Source organism: Helicoverpa zea, chromosome 10 (assembly GCF_022581195.2).
Source record: "Helicoverpa zea isolate HzStark_Cry1AcR chromosome 10, ilHelZeax1.1, whole genome shotgun sequence".
Taxonomy (NCBI): Eukaryota; Metazoa; Arthropoda; class Insecta; order Lepidoptera; family Noctuidae; genus Helicoverpa; species Helicoverpa zea.
This window is the reverse complement of record NC_061461.1, coordinates 7,482,560-7,497,706: the sequence shown is the minus strand read 5'-3', so window position 1 is coordinate 7,497,706 and position 15,147 is coordinate 7,482,560. Positions and strand designations below refer to the sequence as shown.

At 36.0% G+C, this 15,147-nt stretch overlaps 1 protein-coding gene across 6 annotated transcripts in view; it reads right to left on the bottom strand.

Annotated features, from left to right (window-relative positions):
* Positions 1–15,102, bottom strand: part of LOC124634182 (endoribonuclease Dicer) — a 44,327-nt gene extending 29,225 nt beyond the window's left edge. Inside the window, exons 1-15 of one of the 6 annotated variants that reach the window (XM_047169627.1) lie at positions 14,912–15,102; positions 14,454–14,584; positions 13,352–13,467; positions 12,612–12,739; positions 8,968–9,081; positions 8,647–8,824; positions 7,652–7,775; positions 6,948–7,140; positions 6,407–6,585; positions 5,622–5,758; positions 4,622–4,862; positions 3,390–3,508; positions 3,006–3,118; positions 2,750–2,855; positions 2,204–2,388 (exon numbers count right to left, since the gene is read on the bottom strand). In XM_047169627.1, coding sequence (XP_047025583.1) covers positions 2,204–2,388; positions 2,750–2,855; positions 3,006–3,118; positions 3,390–3,508; positions 4,622–4,862; positions 5,622–5,758; positions 6,407–6,585; positions 6,948–7,140; positions 7,652–7,775; positions 8,647–8,824; positions 8,968–9,081; positions 12,612–12,739; positions 13,352–13,460 — 1,926 coding nt within the window. In that variant the 5' untranslated portion in view covers positions 13,461–13,467; positions 14,454–14,584; positions 14,912–15,102. Of the gene's footprint in view, positions 1–2,203; positions 2,389–2,749; positions 2,856–3,005; positions 3,119–3,389; positions 3,509–4,621; positions 4,863–5,621; positions 5,759–6,406; positions 6,586–6,947; positions 7,141–7,651; positions 7,776–8,646; positions 8,825–8,967; positions 9,082–9,758; positions 9,795–12,611; positions 12,740–13,351; positions 13,468–14,312; positions 14,334–14,453; positions 14,649–14,671; positions 14,826–14,911 lie in introns of those variants that run through there. The other 5 variants (XM_047169629.1, XM_047169626.1, XM_047169632.1 and 2 more) reach the window with 5 other exon arrangements.
* Between the last annotated feature and the right edge of the window lie 45 nt (positions 15,103–15,147).

The window sequence follows — 15,147 nt, the reverse complement described above, 5'->3', positions numbered from 1 at the left end:
ATTTGAAGATCTGGAACACCTGATGTGGAACTCCAAGAGCCCAGCTTATCTGTACCATATACAGGTATGACGTTTTAGCAAAAGTTGTTCAATTTGATAAGCACTTTCTATTGACTTATACAAATTGAAGATCTAAAACACCTGATGTGGAACTCCAGGGACCCAGCTAGACTATAGCATATAGAGGTATAACGTTGTAGCAAAAGTTGTTCAATCTGATAAGCACTCTCTGTTGACTTATAAAAATTGAAGATGTAAAACACCTGATGTGGAACTCCAGGAGCCCTGCTAGACTATATGAAGCATATGAAGATATGACGTTTTAGCAAAAGTGGTTCAATCTGATAAGCCCTCTCTATTGACATATAAACATCGAAGATCTGGAACACCTGATGTGGAACTTCAAGAGCAATACTACACTTGAAATGTATAGAAATGAATGTTATGAAATAGGTATGGTGAATCAAAGAAAGTAATTAGTCCGTCTTTTAGATAACCCTAAAATAATGGACACGTATTTTTTCTTTTCTCCTTCTCACAAACAAATAATAACGAAGATATAACACGCTTGAATTTTGTGTTAAGTCACTGCTTAGTACAAATTTTACATACCTAGACGTGGCGTCACGAGCCCCCACTCTCCGAATTAGTTGCGTTATATATATCTCATTATTATTTTGCATGTCTCTTCCAGACCTCGGGACCACAGAGTTCTGAATTTTCGGGAGGCAAACGAGAGGCCGAAGCCAACACGCTGAAGCCCTTTTGAGGCAACTTTAATGAAATGGTGACACAAAACCGACGATTATCCCTTTACACACTATAGAAATGAACCCAAGGACAATCCCCGGTGGACGTCGTTAAAAAAAAAAGACAATCCCCGGTTCTGTGCTATACCATTGCTAACTGTGGATGAATACTACTTAGGCTATTGTGATGGGATGCTAATGGACTAGGAATGGGGAAACTACGGGAACTATGGCACCTGCCGATGACAATGTATTAGATACATGTAAAAATGGCAAGTGGAGACTCGCCAGCTCACTTACTGGGCCCCCGGGAATCAGTCACTGAATAGCAACAAGAGGGTAACAGGGACATAAGCGGCTGAAGTGTGAGGATACCTCGGCGGATTTAAAACGCAGATTACGCGCTCCCTGTCACTTACCACGAGGCACCTATCCTCCGAGCAGGGCTACTAACCCTGCTCTACCGACTCCACTCTGGACGGTCAAGCCAAGCCAGAGTCGTGAGACCTACCCCCGTCATGGTTCACTCCGACCGGCCGGAGATGAGGGACAGTATACTCTCCCTGGAGAACTCAGTATATATGCCCCGCGGGGTCGCTACACCCCGTCATCAGCCTCAGATGTCCTGCGGTGCTTATATCTCATTATTATTGTCGTTATTATCTCAAGAGAGAAAAGTTGCATTGGCACTATTGGCAAGTACTTGCCAGACCTAGAATCAAAGACGCACGCTCATACTTGAGAGATTGGTTCTCTACCCAATAAACCACTACGACTTCCACTAAGTCATCACGACTTTGTCATCTCAGTAACATTTAATGTTTTTTTACGTACAATATTATATACGTGTAATATTTTTGCCACACACAACTTAAATGTGGACTAATTAGAATCACTACTTTTATCCCTATGGTCACGTCTATTGCGGTTCAGTTCTCAGCGTTTTGTTTAGTCTGCTGTGCTTTTGCCGTTGAAGTACAAAAATAAATATATGGAACGTTTCTAATGGCTATGCGTATTCCGTTGTTTTCAAGTCAACGGGCCCTTAAAATTCAATATCAGATGATTCAGACCTTTTATTTTGCTGACCCCGTAGTCGCTGGCATAAGGGACAGGATCCGCGTACGAAGTCGCGGGCAGAAGCTAGTATCTAATAATATACATTAGTAGAAGATTAATGTTTGATTGGTAAAATTTGACGTATTGGAGTAGGTTGCCTGAACTTATCAACTGAAATCTGTACAAATTGCGTTTATGCTGTATGACCATAAATGCGTTTGCCTTTCGGCTTTAATAAAAAAAAACAAACTTACTATAAGCCGTTCATCGCGGCTTCATGCGAACTCTAAAGGACTTTTAATTCCCGGATAAAAAGTAATTCATCTACAGGTTCCAAGGAACTCTGAGCTAAAATTAATCTAAACTACCTCAACCATTATTATATTATTTAGTACCTTTATTTCTTCCTTTATAGGACATGCAATCGGCATCACGATTGTGACCAGCCTGCGTTCGATCCCGTTATTATCAAAAACCCTTTCTTGGATCCAAATTGGGATTATTACGGTGAATTGATCGTGTGGCAACACCGAACAATATCGGTTTAGCAAAGATATGGCTGACACTGAAGATAGCCGACCTGGAAATAAATCCACAATTTAATTATTGACAACGAGAGAATTCTTAACTTATGATGCTAATAATAATAATCTGAGGTACCTATTTCTACCACGGTAACTACTAAAAATACACAAAATTACGGTTTCGATAACTTTCAGAATATAACCTGATTATTAACATTCTACACGGTAGACACATTTTCATTCATCCTACCTACGAACCATCTCAAATAATAAAAAAAAGCTTTTCCTAACATAACGTAACACCCCTGCTATAACGTGCTTTACGAAGCACAAAAAATATTATAAAAAGTGTGAAATAAAACTTAATGTGAATAAATAAAATAATCGAATAATACAAAAACAAAATATATCACTTACTTCCATTTGGTGTTATGAATGGTTCAACGTCTTCATCTTTATAGAGTTGCTGATCAATGGCGCTAGATGTCGGCTCGTTGCGGTCGTCGCTACTACCGATCAATATCTGAAAATATAATCAATATTTTTAGTTATCATTATAGCTGAATAATGCAATAAAATTAAGCAGTCTTTACTACGCAGATAGCATTAACTATCAAATAACTAACTGACACTTTATCGGTAACTAGTGATACCAGCTTTAATATTTTCTTACTCTCTGTATAATTTGTTCTGTGTGCTGGAACTGTTCATAGCTTTTCATGAAATTATTTTGTTGGGACTTCTCTATTAGAATCACGTAACTCGATTCCGAACTCCTCGCGCGACCTATAACAATGAGTCGTGCTTTTTGAAAACATTTCAGTTACTGGATTATTTTAACACACGCAAGTGTTTTGTTGAGTGTAGAAATTGGTAATTTATTTATTAAATAAAATGTCTATATTTAGTTATTTGTAGGTAATCGACTGATCGAATGAATGCAAAGAGGTTAATCAGTGATCCAAAACTTTTCGAATCAAGTTAAACTTTTTTGTTTTAATTTCTGCAACAATCACAATTCGAATTTTATTTAAATTAAAAAATGGTAGGTACTGACCTTTACTCTGGATGTATGATCGATATTCTAACGGAGGATCATAACGCAGGACCAATATACATTGTGGAATATCAATTCCTTCTTCTATTACGCTTGTTGCTATCAAGCAGTTGAGGTCACTGCGAAATAAACAATGGATTTAGCAGCCAACTATAAGTATTACGCCCAAGTTCACCGACAACACAAAACGTCCGTTTAGCTACTATCTGTAGTTTATAAAATGAACATCAACCGTCTTACCACAAAAACTTTTAAAAGTCAGTTTAAGACTTGTCTAAAAAAATATCAGATTATGACGTTGACATATGGTTCATTTTGCTGCCACAATTTTTTTAGACAAGTGTAAAACAGACGTTTAAGTTTTTGTAATAAGGTCACAAAAGTCGTAGTAAACAAGTGTTTTGAGAAAACTGACGTTTATGTTGACGGTGAAAAAACTCTTTAACTAGGGGTTAAAGAGTTTTTTAACTCTTTAACTAGGGGTTAAAGAGTTTTTTAACTCTTTAACTAGGGGTTAAAGAGTTTTTTAACTCTTTAACTAGGGGTTAAAGAGTTTTTTAACTCTTTAACTAGGGGTTAAAGAGTTTTTTAACTCTTTAACTAGGGGTTAAAGAGTTTTTTAAGATGACTGTTTTATTTTACTACTACACTCGGGTTGAGGTCGGGCTGAAACCGCTTTGTTGGTTTCAGAAACTTTCGCAAAGAAGCCCAGAGTCTTAAGGCGACGAATTGGTCAACAATAATTCCATAACCGGCACGCGCATCTAAGGCGCCAAAAGGGGTCGGAGCGTCTGAGCGGGGCGAGGATTACAATACGCGCGCTAGCTTATAACTAAAAGTCGTAAGCGACAAAATGGTTTTGTAATTTTATTATTTTGAAATGATAATTTGATAAAAATTCCTTCTACAATTTTAAAGAGTATATATATACTCAACTACTAAAAAAGTTAAGAGGCTTAAATCGGTCCCGTTTGCTCATAATATGTGAATCTCTTTTTAAAAAGAGGTATGTTTGATATATTTTTCTCTGTTATAAAAGTTACCTAATCATGTTTTGACGTCTAACAAAATAAGGTTTATATCATGAACTTTCAGGTAACCAAGTTTTATTTTGATCCGTTTTGTATTTACTGAGAAAAATTGAGATCCTTGGCGCCAAAAATACAACCGTGCATCGGAGAGCATGTTAAAGTAGGTCCAGTCATGTTTAAAAAATATATAGAAAAACTTACCTGTTCCGAAACTTCAATAAAGCTTGTTGACTAGCTTTTTTCAAATAGTATTCCTCTCTAGTATTATTGAAAGGGTTCACGTTGAAACCAACAATAAAATCATGTTTCAGGAAGTCATATTCGGCTGGATTGGTATCTATTACGTCCTTCAGAAGATTGTACAAAATTTTCGCTGTGAACCTTTGTTGTGTGAATATAATTGCCGAAAGCGGTTTTCTTGACTTATTTACTTTCAGTATAACTAAAAAAAATAATATTTCATAAGATTCAACGATGCTTATATGCGAAGCTTTTTTATCTGATCGTTAATATGAATACAGTATATAATTATGAGTTCTATGTATATGAATGTAATATAAGATATTTGCAAACTAGCTTTCACAAGTTGACAAGTGGATTCACAATTGTGTTTTTTTTTCTAATCGGAGATCCAGATATTAGCGCCTTTAAGCAAGTAAATTCTTCAGAACATTAGTATTTGTATTAATCTTTCCTTCCATTCTATCCTCATAACTTCCAATATAATGCAGGTTAATAAATCAATCAAGTATTGAACAAGCGAAAAAATGTGCGCGGCGGGGGAAAGTCACACTTAAAAGATAAAATGCGATACAAAGGTTAAGAGGTGATTGTCTTATCTATAGCTAACTGCACACAAAGGATTAACACAAAAACAATTTAATAAACACTTAAACTGGAACCTAAAAGTCATGGCACACATGAAAGGCACGGCACAGCTCCAACCCAGCGAATAATTGTCAAGTTAATTTGACCCTTAAATCGTAGGTACCTATTTCATATAAAACCTTTTATAGCGTTAATTTAAAAAAGCCAACGGCGGGGTAACAGCGAACTTGCAGCTATCTAACAACCAATCCGTGCATGTGTGCCGTGTCCACTGATTAAATCAGTATAAAATAACATCAAAGCAGTGATTCGTAAGGAATAAAATACGACTTGTATAAATGTCTGATTAGATATATATATTTTTTAAACTTACCACCAGGAGTTTCCAATACTTTTGGACTGTATTCCTTAAGTATATTTAAAGTGAGCAGTACTTTTTCAGAAGAATATTTCACAATTTTCTCGTAACCAGTCTTGTCATCCATTGCTCTTAGCAAAATTGCCCGTGCGCTACAAAAATAAAGAAGGATATCATGCCTGACGGGGCTGCGGTTTTGTTCGAAAGAGTTACCGCGGCCCTGGTACAGTAAACTGCACATTAGTGGTAATTGTCATGCACCTGAACTCAATAGTAATAAGTACGATTTTCCTATAAAACTGTTACCACTGACCTGAAGTTGACTGTACATAAAGGGCTTAAGAAGGGACATGGTAGGTTTTAGTCAGTAAGACTCTGTTGTTCCCTCACGCTGCGCCCACAGCGGGAGGGGTAATTTGATGATTTCTATCTTGAAAAGGGAACAAGAGAACAAAATTCTCAGACAAGGGAACGAGAGTGCCAGTAATACCCATTTTATCATTATACTACGTCAAGTTTATTTAGTTTTAACAGAAAATTGAGCTGTATCAATATTCGTAATTTTGCCTCATCCCCTTTCTTGGCATAGAGTTTTCTTTTGGCGACTCCGGTGGATTAAATGCTCTAAGGATACAAGAAAAAACTGACACCCACATTTATGTATAAAATTAATACTCAAATTCACCTACAATATAAATTTCACATATTTCTTAAAACTGCTGCTTCTGTGAGAAAACTGACGTTTATGTTGTCAGTGAACTTTGGCTTAAACAGGCTATAGACTTTAGGTATATACTTACTCAACTGAATGCGTGATAGCTATTTTATAAAGCATTTCCTCTTCCTTTGTCGTAGTCTTTCGCTTTAATCGTTCAAATATTATGATATAAGCAAGTATAGCTAACGCACCCCCATATATGCCGAAGTCCTCAACGAACATAATCATGGAACTAATCATATTTTTGACGGCTTTCACTGTCTGTAAAAAAAAAAATGTTCTTAATAAACAAAATACAGGTAAACTCTTTTCTAAAAACGGGGCAGTACTTTTCTCATGCACTAAACGTAACTAAACGTAAACTACACAATTGTGTGTATTTACCTATCTATAATATTATAAAGTGTTGGAACAAACACTTTGCACAAACGAACAACGTTTGTAATGGATAAAATCAAAAACAACTGAACCAATTTAAAAAATTCTTTCATCTTTAGGCAGCTACATTATTTGCGAGTAACTAAAAAGTGAGATAAAAATAGGGTATATATATTTTATCCAGAATGAAACCGCGGGAAAACAGCTTGTTTTTGAAAATTATACAAAAAATAAACTAAAGGTACCTTCTGTGGATCGCCAGTGATATTCTTTTGCGAATTCTTTAACTGAATATTGTGCTTCAAGTGAGACGAAGGTAGTTCTATTTTAGCTATTAGTCCATGAAGCACCATTAATTTTCTAATGACGAGCGCTGACACCTCAGTCGGCTGTGGTCTGCTGTACGTTTGCACCATTTCGTTGGGATTTGTCGAGTAGCTGAAATTGGAATTTTAAATAAAAATATTTTGATTGTTCATGTTCCTATTATGTATGTGGTGCGAGGATCGATCGATCATAAGGTTAAACAACGCTTACCGCGGTCGGTACGCGGATGGCTGACCATCTCGTCACAACTAATTCCTCTGTGTTTCGGATAACACGATAAACTGTAGGTCCCGACCGTTATTTGAACATATTTGGCAGCCGTTAGGGTTCAGAAGCCAGTAAGTCTGACAATCAGTCTTAGGACCAAGGGGATTTGAGTTGCCCGGGTTCGAGGAGGTCAGATAGGCAGTCGCTCCTTGTAAAACACAGGTATTCAACTGCATCCAGTTAGACTAGAAGAACGCGGAAAAACAGCTACTATCTAATACAGATTTGCCAATTGTCTAGGATTTTATCTAGCACCATGCTCATACACCATGCAGAAAATAAACTATAAAAGTACCTACGTTTAGAAGAAAAGTAGTTAGTAAAACATATTCTAAGAACATAAATGAATACATACTTGAGCACTTTGCCTAGCTCATCAACGGTGGCAATTTTAGCATGGAACGTTATCTCCAACTCATGTAGTGTGTCCTCGACCTTATGGGTTTTCACATTTGCGTTAAGCAGGGTCGCTGTTAAACCTACAAATAATAATATTAATGAAAAGTTTGTCGGTACAATTGCCCACCAACAAGGTGGACAGACGACCTTAAAGGTCGCCGGAAGACGCTAGATGCAGGTCGCCTCCAACAGGTATCTGTGGAGATCTAAGGGGGAGGCCTATGTTCAGCAGTGGACGTCCTAGCTCAGATAATGATGATGGTACAATTGGTATAGTTCTCGCCAAACTTAACGGCGTCTCGCAACTATCTTCCGAGCATGGTGACGCGAGGCGTTGATACAAAAATCCTGCGGAGCAACTCGCACGAATCGCGTATAGCTGCATAAATCTTTATGATGTACGAAATAGTTAACCTCATTTTGTGTTATTTTTTTTGTTACATTGAAGATGATTTTACAATAATATCTCTCTATGACTGAATTCTGAATTAAAGCAATACCATCCCATAATTTAATAGTTCTTATGGAAGCCTATAATTTAATAAGTATTTCATAAAGCCATGTATTCACTGAGAAACAATTGTTTATAAACACTGTTTCAGAAACAATATCTACGTGTTTCTGAAACAAATAATTTTGTTTCAGAAACATATAATTTTGTTTCTGTGGACGATGTGGACGGCGGAGTTTCCGAAACATTGTTGCTGTAAACATCTACGTGATGTTTCAGAAACTGTGTATCTGAAACATTGTTTCCCAGATTAATACAGATTTTTTTAGTAAATGTGTAAGTACTTATACAGATTTAGATGTCTTTATTATCTATGATCATTTATTTAGATTTCCGATAAAAAACGGAAGTCGTAACGTCCATTGATAGTTCACAGAAATCATTTACCACCTAAAACTAAACGATTTGCATACAGTGAACGTTTTGTTTATTTATATTACCAAGAACTCGCGGCTGATTTTCCTTCGGGCAGACCTCGAAATGTTTCATTACAAGACGCATTGGGTGATCAACGACGGCGTGGTGACACTCGTCAAATATCAACAGGTTGATATCTTCGATCCTGATGTATTGGTGCATCAACATATCGCTTAAAATTTGGCTCGTCATTACGATAACCTGAAAATAAAAAAAGCAATTAACAATACTTTGTTTACGTTTGTTTTACGCCTCAATTTTTAAGAAGTTTTTTGCTTTCAAGTTGCATTAATCAATTTAACTAATACGTATGTAATGATTGTTCCTTATTCCTTGTACAATACCTGATGTTGTGCAAGTTCGGCATCCCATTTATCTTTGTCCCAATAATCAACACCACTTTCACTGCTATAAGCACCAACGCCTTCGACTGCACACAGCTCTTCTATTACCTTTTTCTGTAAAATTATTTTTTTGAAACTTAATTTTCCTATTTTATTTATTTGATTATAAAGTTAAATTACGGTTGGCGATCGATCAGAGAATAGGTGACCATCTTGTAATAACGAGTTCTTCCGTGTTTCGGAAGGCACGTTAGATTGGTCCCGTCGGGTCCCAGCTGCCATTTGAACATCTTTGGTAGTCGTTACAGGTCAGACAGTCAGAAGGAAGAAAGTCTGACAACCAGTCTTATTAAGGGCATCGGGTTGCCCGGGTAAATAGTGGTGGTGGAGGTGGTCAGATAGGCAGTCGCTCCTTGTAAAACACTGCAATCAGTTAGACAGGAAGCCGACCCACACAAAGTTGGGAAAAGGCTTGGCAGGTGAAGATCTTGAATCTTTATATTTCTTGAGAAATTTGTCTAGTTTAATTACGCTGTAAGCAAATGGCTTCTTTAGCAAAATCAGCAAGCAATGTGTAGGGCAGTTATGCATGCACTGCATTTAGAGTAGGTACTCCATATTGCGTAATATTATTTAACAATGGCTGATATACTCGTAGAGGTACGTCGACCCCAACACCTGTGTTTAAACTGAACCACCGTATGGACCGCATGAAAATTCAATGAAATGAATGAAGAATAATGAACAAAAGAAAGAAATACGCCTATTCAGAGATAGAAAACTTCCCTTACCATGTGGCTAATGATAAGCATGTCCTGGCTGGGTATGTTTGATTCATTGTTATTCACCTAAAATAGATGAACCTAGTTGTAATCATGTGGGTAGGTATATCAATTACAAAAGTTGAATTTGGAAAAATAACCTCATACAACATTTCTAAAAGGTTCAAATGAGTCTAAAGGAAATCTGAAATTCGATAAGCTTATCCGGTTGAGTTATAGTTTCACATAACAATGGTGCCTTGTTAATGTTCTATTTCTTGTTTACTCATTACAATGACGCATTTGTTATCCTTAACAACTAATAACTTTGTCCCCCTGATGTTAGGCGTTTGCTATTAGTGATAGCGCAAAGACAACAAAAGGTCTGTAAATAAATCACAATCATATCACAAAAAGGAATGATCCTTTTTAGCCCGGTCAAAATAGACATTTGAAATAACAAAAATTCCCGGAAAGCTGATTTTTGGTGGAGAGCTAGATTTGATCATTATAAATAAAATACTAAAAGTCCCCATCGATCCCATGTGTGCGTCAAAAGTTATTCGAGGTCAAATGTCAAAATTTTTGTTTTTTTTGTGTTTTTTTCGAAAACGGTAAGTTTTATCAAATAATTACATCAGACCAAAATTGTAGATTACAAATTTTCTACAAAAATGGCATTAACAGTTTTCTCCTAAATGTTACCATTCCTGACATATCGCGCTTCAAAGTATATTCCATACATGACATGCACACATTTCCACGCCACCTGTGAGGTACTTAGTATACTCGTCGCCTTTTTTTATCGTGGTTTCCCCTGTAGGCCTACTCCACTAACTGTCATGACAATTTTAGGATAGTTTCAGGGAATAATTGCCGTCAAGTTCTAATATGATGTCATTATTGATATTAACTATTGGGTTAACTATTATTGTGATTGTTTTAGATTTATCAGATTCATACAAAAACTCGTGGTGGCCTAGTGGGTAAAGAACCAACCTCTCAAGTATGAGTGGGTTCGATTCCAGGTCAGACAAGTACCAAAGCAACTTTTCTAAGTTTGTATGTACTTTCTAAGCATATCTTGGACACCAATGACTGTGTTTCTGATGGCACGTTAAACTGTAGGTTCTGACTGTCATTGAACATCCTTGGCAGTCGTTATGGGTAGTCAGAAGCCAGTAAGTGTGACACCAGTCTAACCCATTGGTATTGGGTTGCCCGGGTAACTGGGTTAAGGAGGTCAGATAGGGCAGTCGCTTCTTGTAAAGGACTGGTACTTAGCTACATCCGGTTAAACTGGAAGCCGACCCCAACATAGTTGGGAAAAGGGCTCGGAGTATGATTTGATACTACAATCATTTTTGCAATTGCAAAAAATAATGTCAGGAGTTTTTCTGGAGTAGGTGGGAGTAGTTTTAATAGGGTCCAGATATTATGTATCAATTTCCAACCCCAGTCTTCTGGATAAAAATGGAAATGTCGAAGGAAAATTAGCGTGCGATAATTTTCTCAACTTTAAAGGCGGATTGTCGCATCTTCAGCGGTTTAAAAAATTTTGTTTTGTGTTTAGTGATGCAGAACCATGCCTTAGGACTGCAGTACGCTGATATTTAGGATTTAAAAGTGGGCAATCTAGCCTTAGCGACAAGCCACGTGAAGGTAATTCAAAATCCGATATGACCCAAGATAATATCGAGGCTATGCGGCAGTTAATTGTCGCAGACCAACATGTAACATACCGTGACATGGATCCGTGGGCATTACGATTGTTTTACGTTGCCCAAAATTAAGTAAAGTCTTCGTGGTAAACGTTTCAGCACACCTGAAAAAGCTGTTGACTCATACAAATCGGCCAATTTGACTACCCCCACTTCAGAATGGAATAAATATTTAAAGAACTGGGTTTAATGCATGCAAAAATGCATTAAATATCGCGGAGAATTCTTTGAAAAACAATAAATGGTATTACCCTATTAGATTGTCTATACTTATTTCAAACGACACAACTTAAAGGCAGCCGTCGTATATACGTGGCTTATATGTGCATATCATGTGTAGTGTGACTCTTTGAATCGCGATATCTCAGGAATGGTAACATTTAGGAGAAAACTGTTAATGCCATTTTTGTAGAAAATTTAAAGATCTACAACTTTGGTCTGATGTCTTTTTTTGATAAAACTTACCGTTTTCGAAAAAAAAAAAACAAAAAACCTAAAATTTTGACATTTGACCTCGAATAACTTTTGACGCACACATGGGATCGATGGGGACTTTTAGTATTTTATTTATAATGATCAAATCTAGCTCTCCACCAAAAATCAGCTTTGTGGGATTTTTTGTTATTTGACCACTGCTTTTATGTCTATTTTGACCGGGCTATTTAAGGAAGACTTCATTCTAGGATGACATCTCCCATAAGTCTCCTTTATAGTACCTATCAGTTTAGAAATTATTTCGCGACCAATAAATACCTACTTAAGTTATTTTTCAATCAAAATGCATGTTTCCCCTAAATCTTCAAAAGCTGAAGCCCTAAAGCTTTAAAGCGCTTTGCACAACGAGCAAATACAAAACGATCGCCTAACTAAAACCCATCAACTATACACGCTTAGGCTCAGATTAACTCGGATACCTAAGTAAATGATGCAATATAGGCGTGCAAGTATGAAATGAGAAGCAATAGCAAGTACGTGTATAAGAATAACATGGAAAATGAGTGCGAGGTCGCGGGGTGGGAGAGCGGGATGATGACAGGTTAAAACACGTCTGCACCGTCATACATTGTAGCTAGTTACATGTTCGTACGTGTCCCAACCATAGTCTGAAAGGACTATAAGTACCTACAAATAAACATCTAGCTACAAAACTTATTATTATTACCTGTTGAGTGACTAATGGCACTGTGTTTACCAAGAAGAAGGTTCTTTTACCTCCCTGTCCCCAAGGCTTTTTGAGTGCGTGCCTAAATCTTTTGATGAGGCAAATCGCGATAAATGTCTTGCCAGAACCTGAAAGTGATGTAAATGATAGAAATCTGCTTAGGTACACACTCTTACAAAATCTGGTACTTTTATTTTGATTTCAGTTTTCAAGCAATTTTTTGAACTGTTGTTATTTTATTTTCTTCACTTTTCCAGTGATGTAAACAGAGATTAATTAAGTAGGTCACTATTATGAAAAAGCATAAAACCACTCCATTGGAGTAGAGACCAAAAACCATATTTCCTTCAAATGTTATATTATAATAGCTTTCGAGGTAATTTTTTAAGTCCTTCAAACCAAAATAAATAAAGAATCAATATCAAATAGCCTTATAGCCGTCATTGAGTTCATGAACTATTACAGTCTTTATAAACGTAGTTTTATTTTTGGTCAGATCTAATTTCACCATAATTAAGTATATTCTAAAAAGGTGAAAAATTAAAAGTTTATTATATTAACAGAAAAAGACTGTAACTTATTCTAAAAAAGGATCATCTTCATACCATACTTCTAAGGAAGCTGCAATATGCAAATTTATGATACCGGTTACACAATTGTACAGGATGTTTTCTTTGCAAAACTGCTATGCAATGAACTTTCTACTCTTTTTTAAAAATAAATATATGTATAGCACAAACCTGTTGGCAAATATATGATTGTGTTGTTTTCTATGGCTATCTCTTCCAGCTGTGCCTGATAAGGCCTCGGCTTGAAGTGTTCCACTGCATCTGATTCCTCGCCTTCCATCTTGAACCTTGACAATGACAATTTGTTCTTGAGTAAAGACTTTTTTTAGTTGAATTAGTGACGAATGAATTACTGATTTGTATAATACCTACATATTTCAATCTTTCTAAAAAATAATTCATTGTTTTAGCTTGCTACAGACCTAATGCGAAATTTCAGAGCCCTTAGGGTACAAAGAAACAAATAATATATATTTATCTTTTTTATACAATTATAGATAATTTTTACTATGTTTTAGTTATGACTAGATGGCTTATTGTTCTTCCTCTACACCTTGATGAAACCATCTGCATCAGTCTTCTCTTTAAACCGTCACTTTGTTCAAGATGAACCGTGGCTTGGGTTAATGCTGGGAGATTAAAGGAGAAGGAGTTTAAATTTTTGTATGTTTTCGCTGGTCTCCCTGATTATGATAACACCAAATTCATGTTACTTGATGTTGAATTAAGTTTTAGAAGAAGATAAAAACCTGGTGGTGTAATGTAGCAGTTCAAACAAGAGGTAGTGTACTCACAAATTCTCCATATTTACAATTAAACTGAATAATTTCCCAAAAAAATGCTATGCCTAGAACTAAGTCACAATGAAAAAATAATTAATTTGTTTTTATGAGCATCACTGTGTTTGTCAAGTTATTACTATTTATAAATACCTACAAACCTAAAATGAAAAAAAAAAGAGTATGGAAAAAAACTGCAAGTCTTTTCTAATAGCAGTAACTTTTTTCAAGATCAACATTAATAAAATATGTTGTCTCCATAAATAAATATCTACTTTCTCCTTTTAATTATTGAATACATTTCTGTTTGTGACTGTAAAAACAGTAGAAAAGATATTTTGATAATAACTAACTTGGTGGGTGGGACCAAATAATAGGCCTTTGCTTAAGCTGTCCCACTGACCTCTTGTTGTCAGTTATTTCCACAAGTGTCATCTGTGAAAATAACTACCGGTATAATGATATGACCGGTACAATGCATAGTTATTTTGTACCTGAATTAGGCGATGCAAGAGGACCACAACAACTCTGCACTCTGTCCGCGCTCAATGCCCACTTGGACGCCAAGTGTGACTGCAATTTGTCCCTGATCCTTTTAATTATTAACTGAGCACAGGTACGCTCACTGCAACAAGAACAAAACAAATTACATCTGGCTCTAAATCTCACTCACTATTGTTTTTATTGTCACCCAGAGGGATACCACACTGACTGAAAAAACTCCCTGTTTATGGGACGCAACACAATAAGGAATTGTAGCTCGCCAATATAATTGAGTTTTTTCTTCATAGGCCTCATTTATTCATTACGTTACGAGATCATATTGAAATTATTCAAATAAAAAGCCTTTTTAGTTTAAGAATGTCAAAAATACATAATAATATAAAAGATTAAACACCACGGAATGAACGAATTACCCCAGATTTATCGTATTGTCAAAAAATGGCTTTACTGTTTACAGCCACTGCATTTTCCGTTTTACGGAATATTTTTCTAAATTTTTGACAAATAAAAACAGGCACTTAAATCGTCCGTTAGTTGTTAATACATACATTTAATTATACTATATCGCTACTAACACATTATTAACTGTTTAATAAACCACATATATAATAGATTTATGATATTGTATTTTTTGAATACTTTAAAATGTCTTTAAATGGAACGTCTTTAGTTTGTAAGTTTATG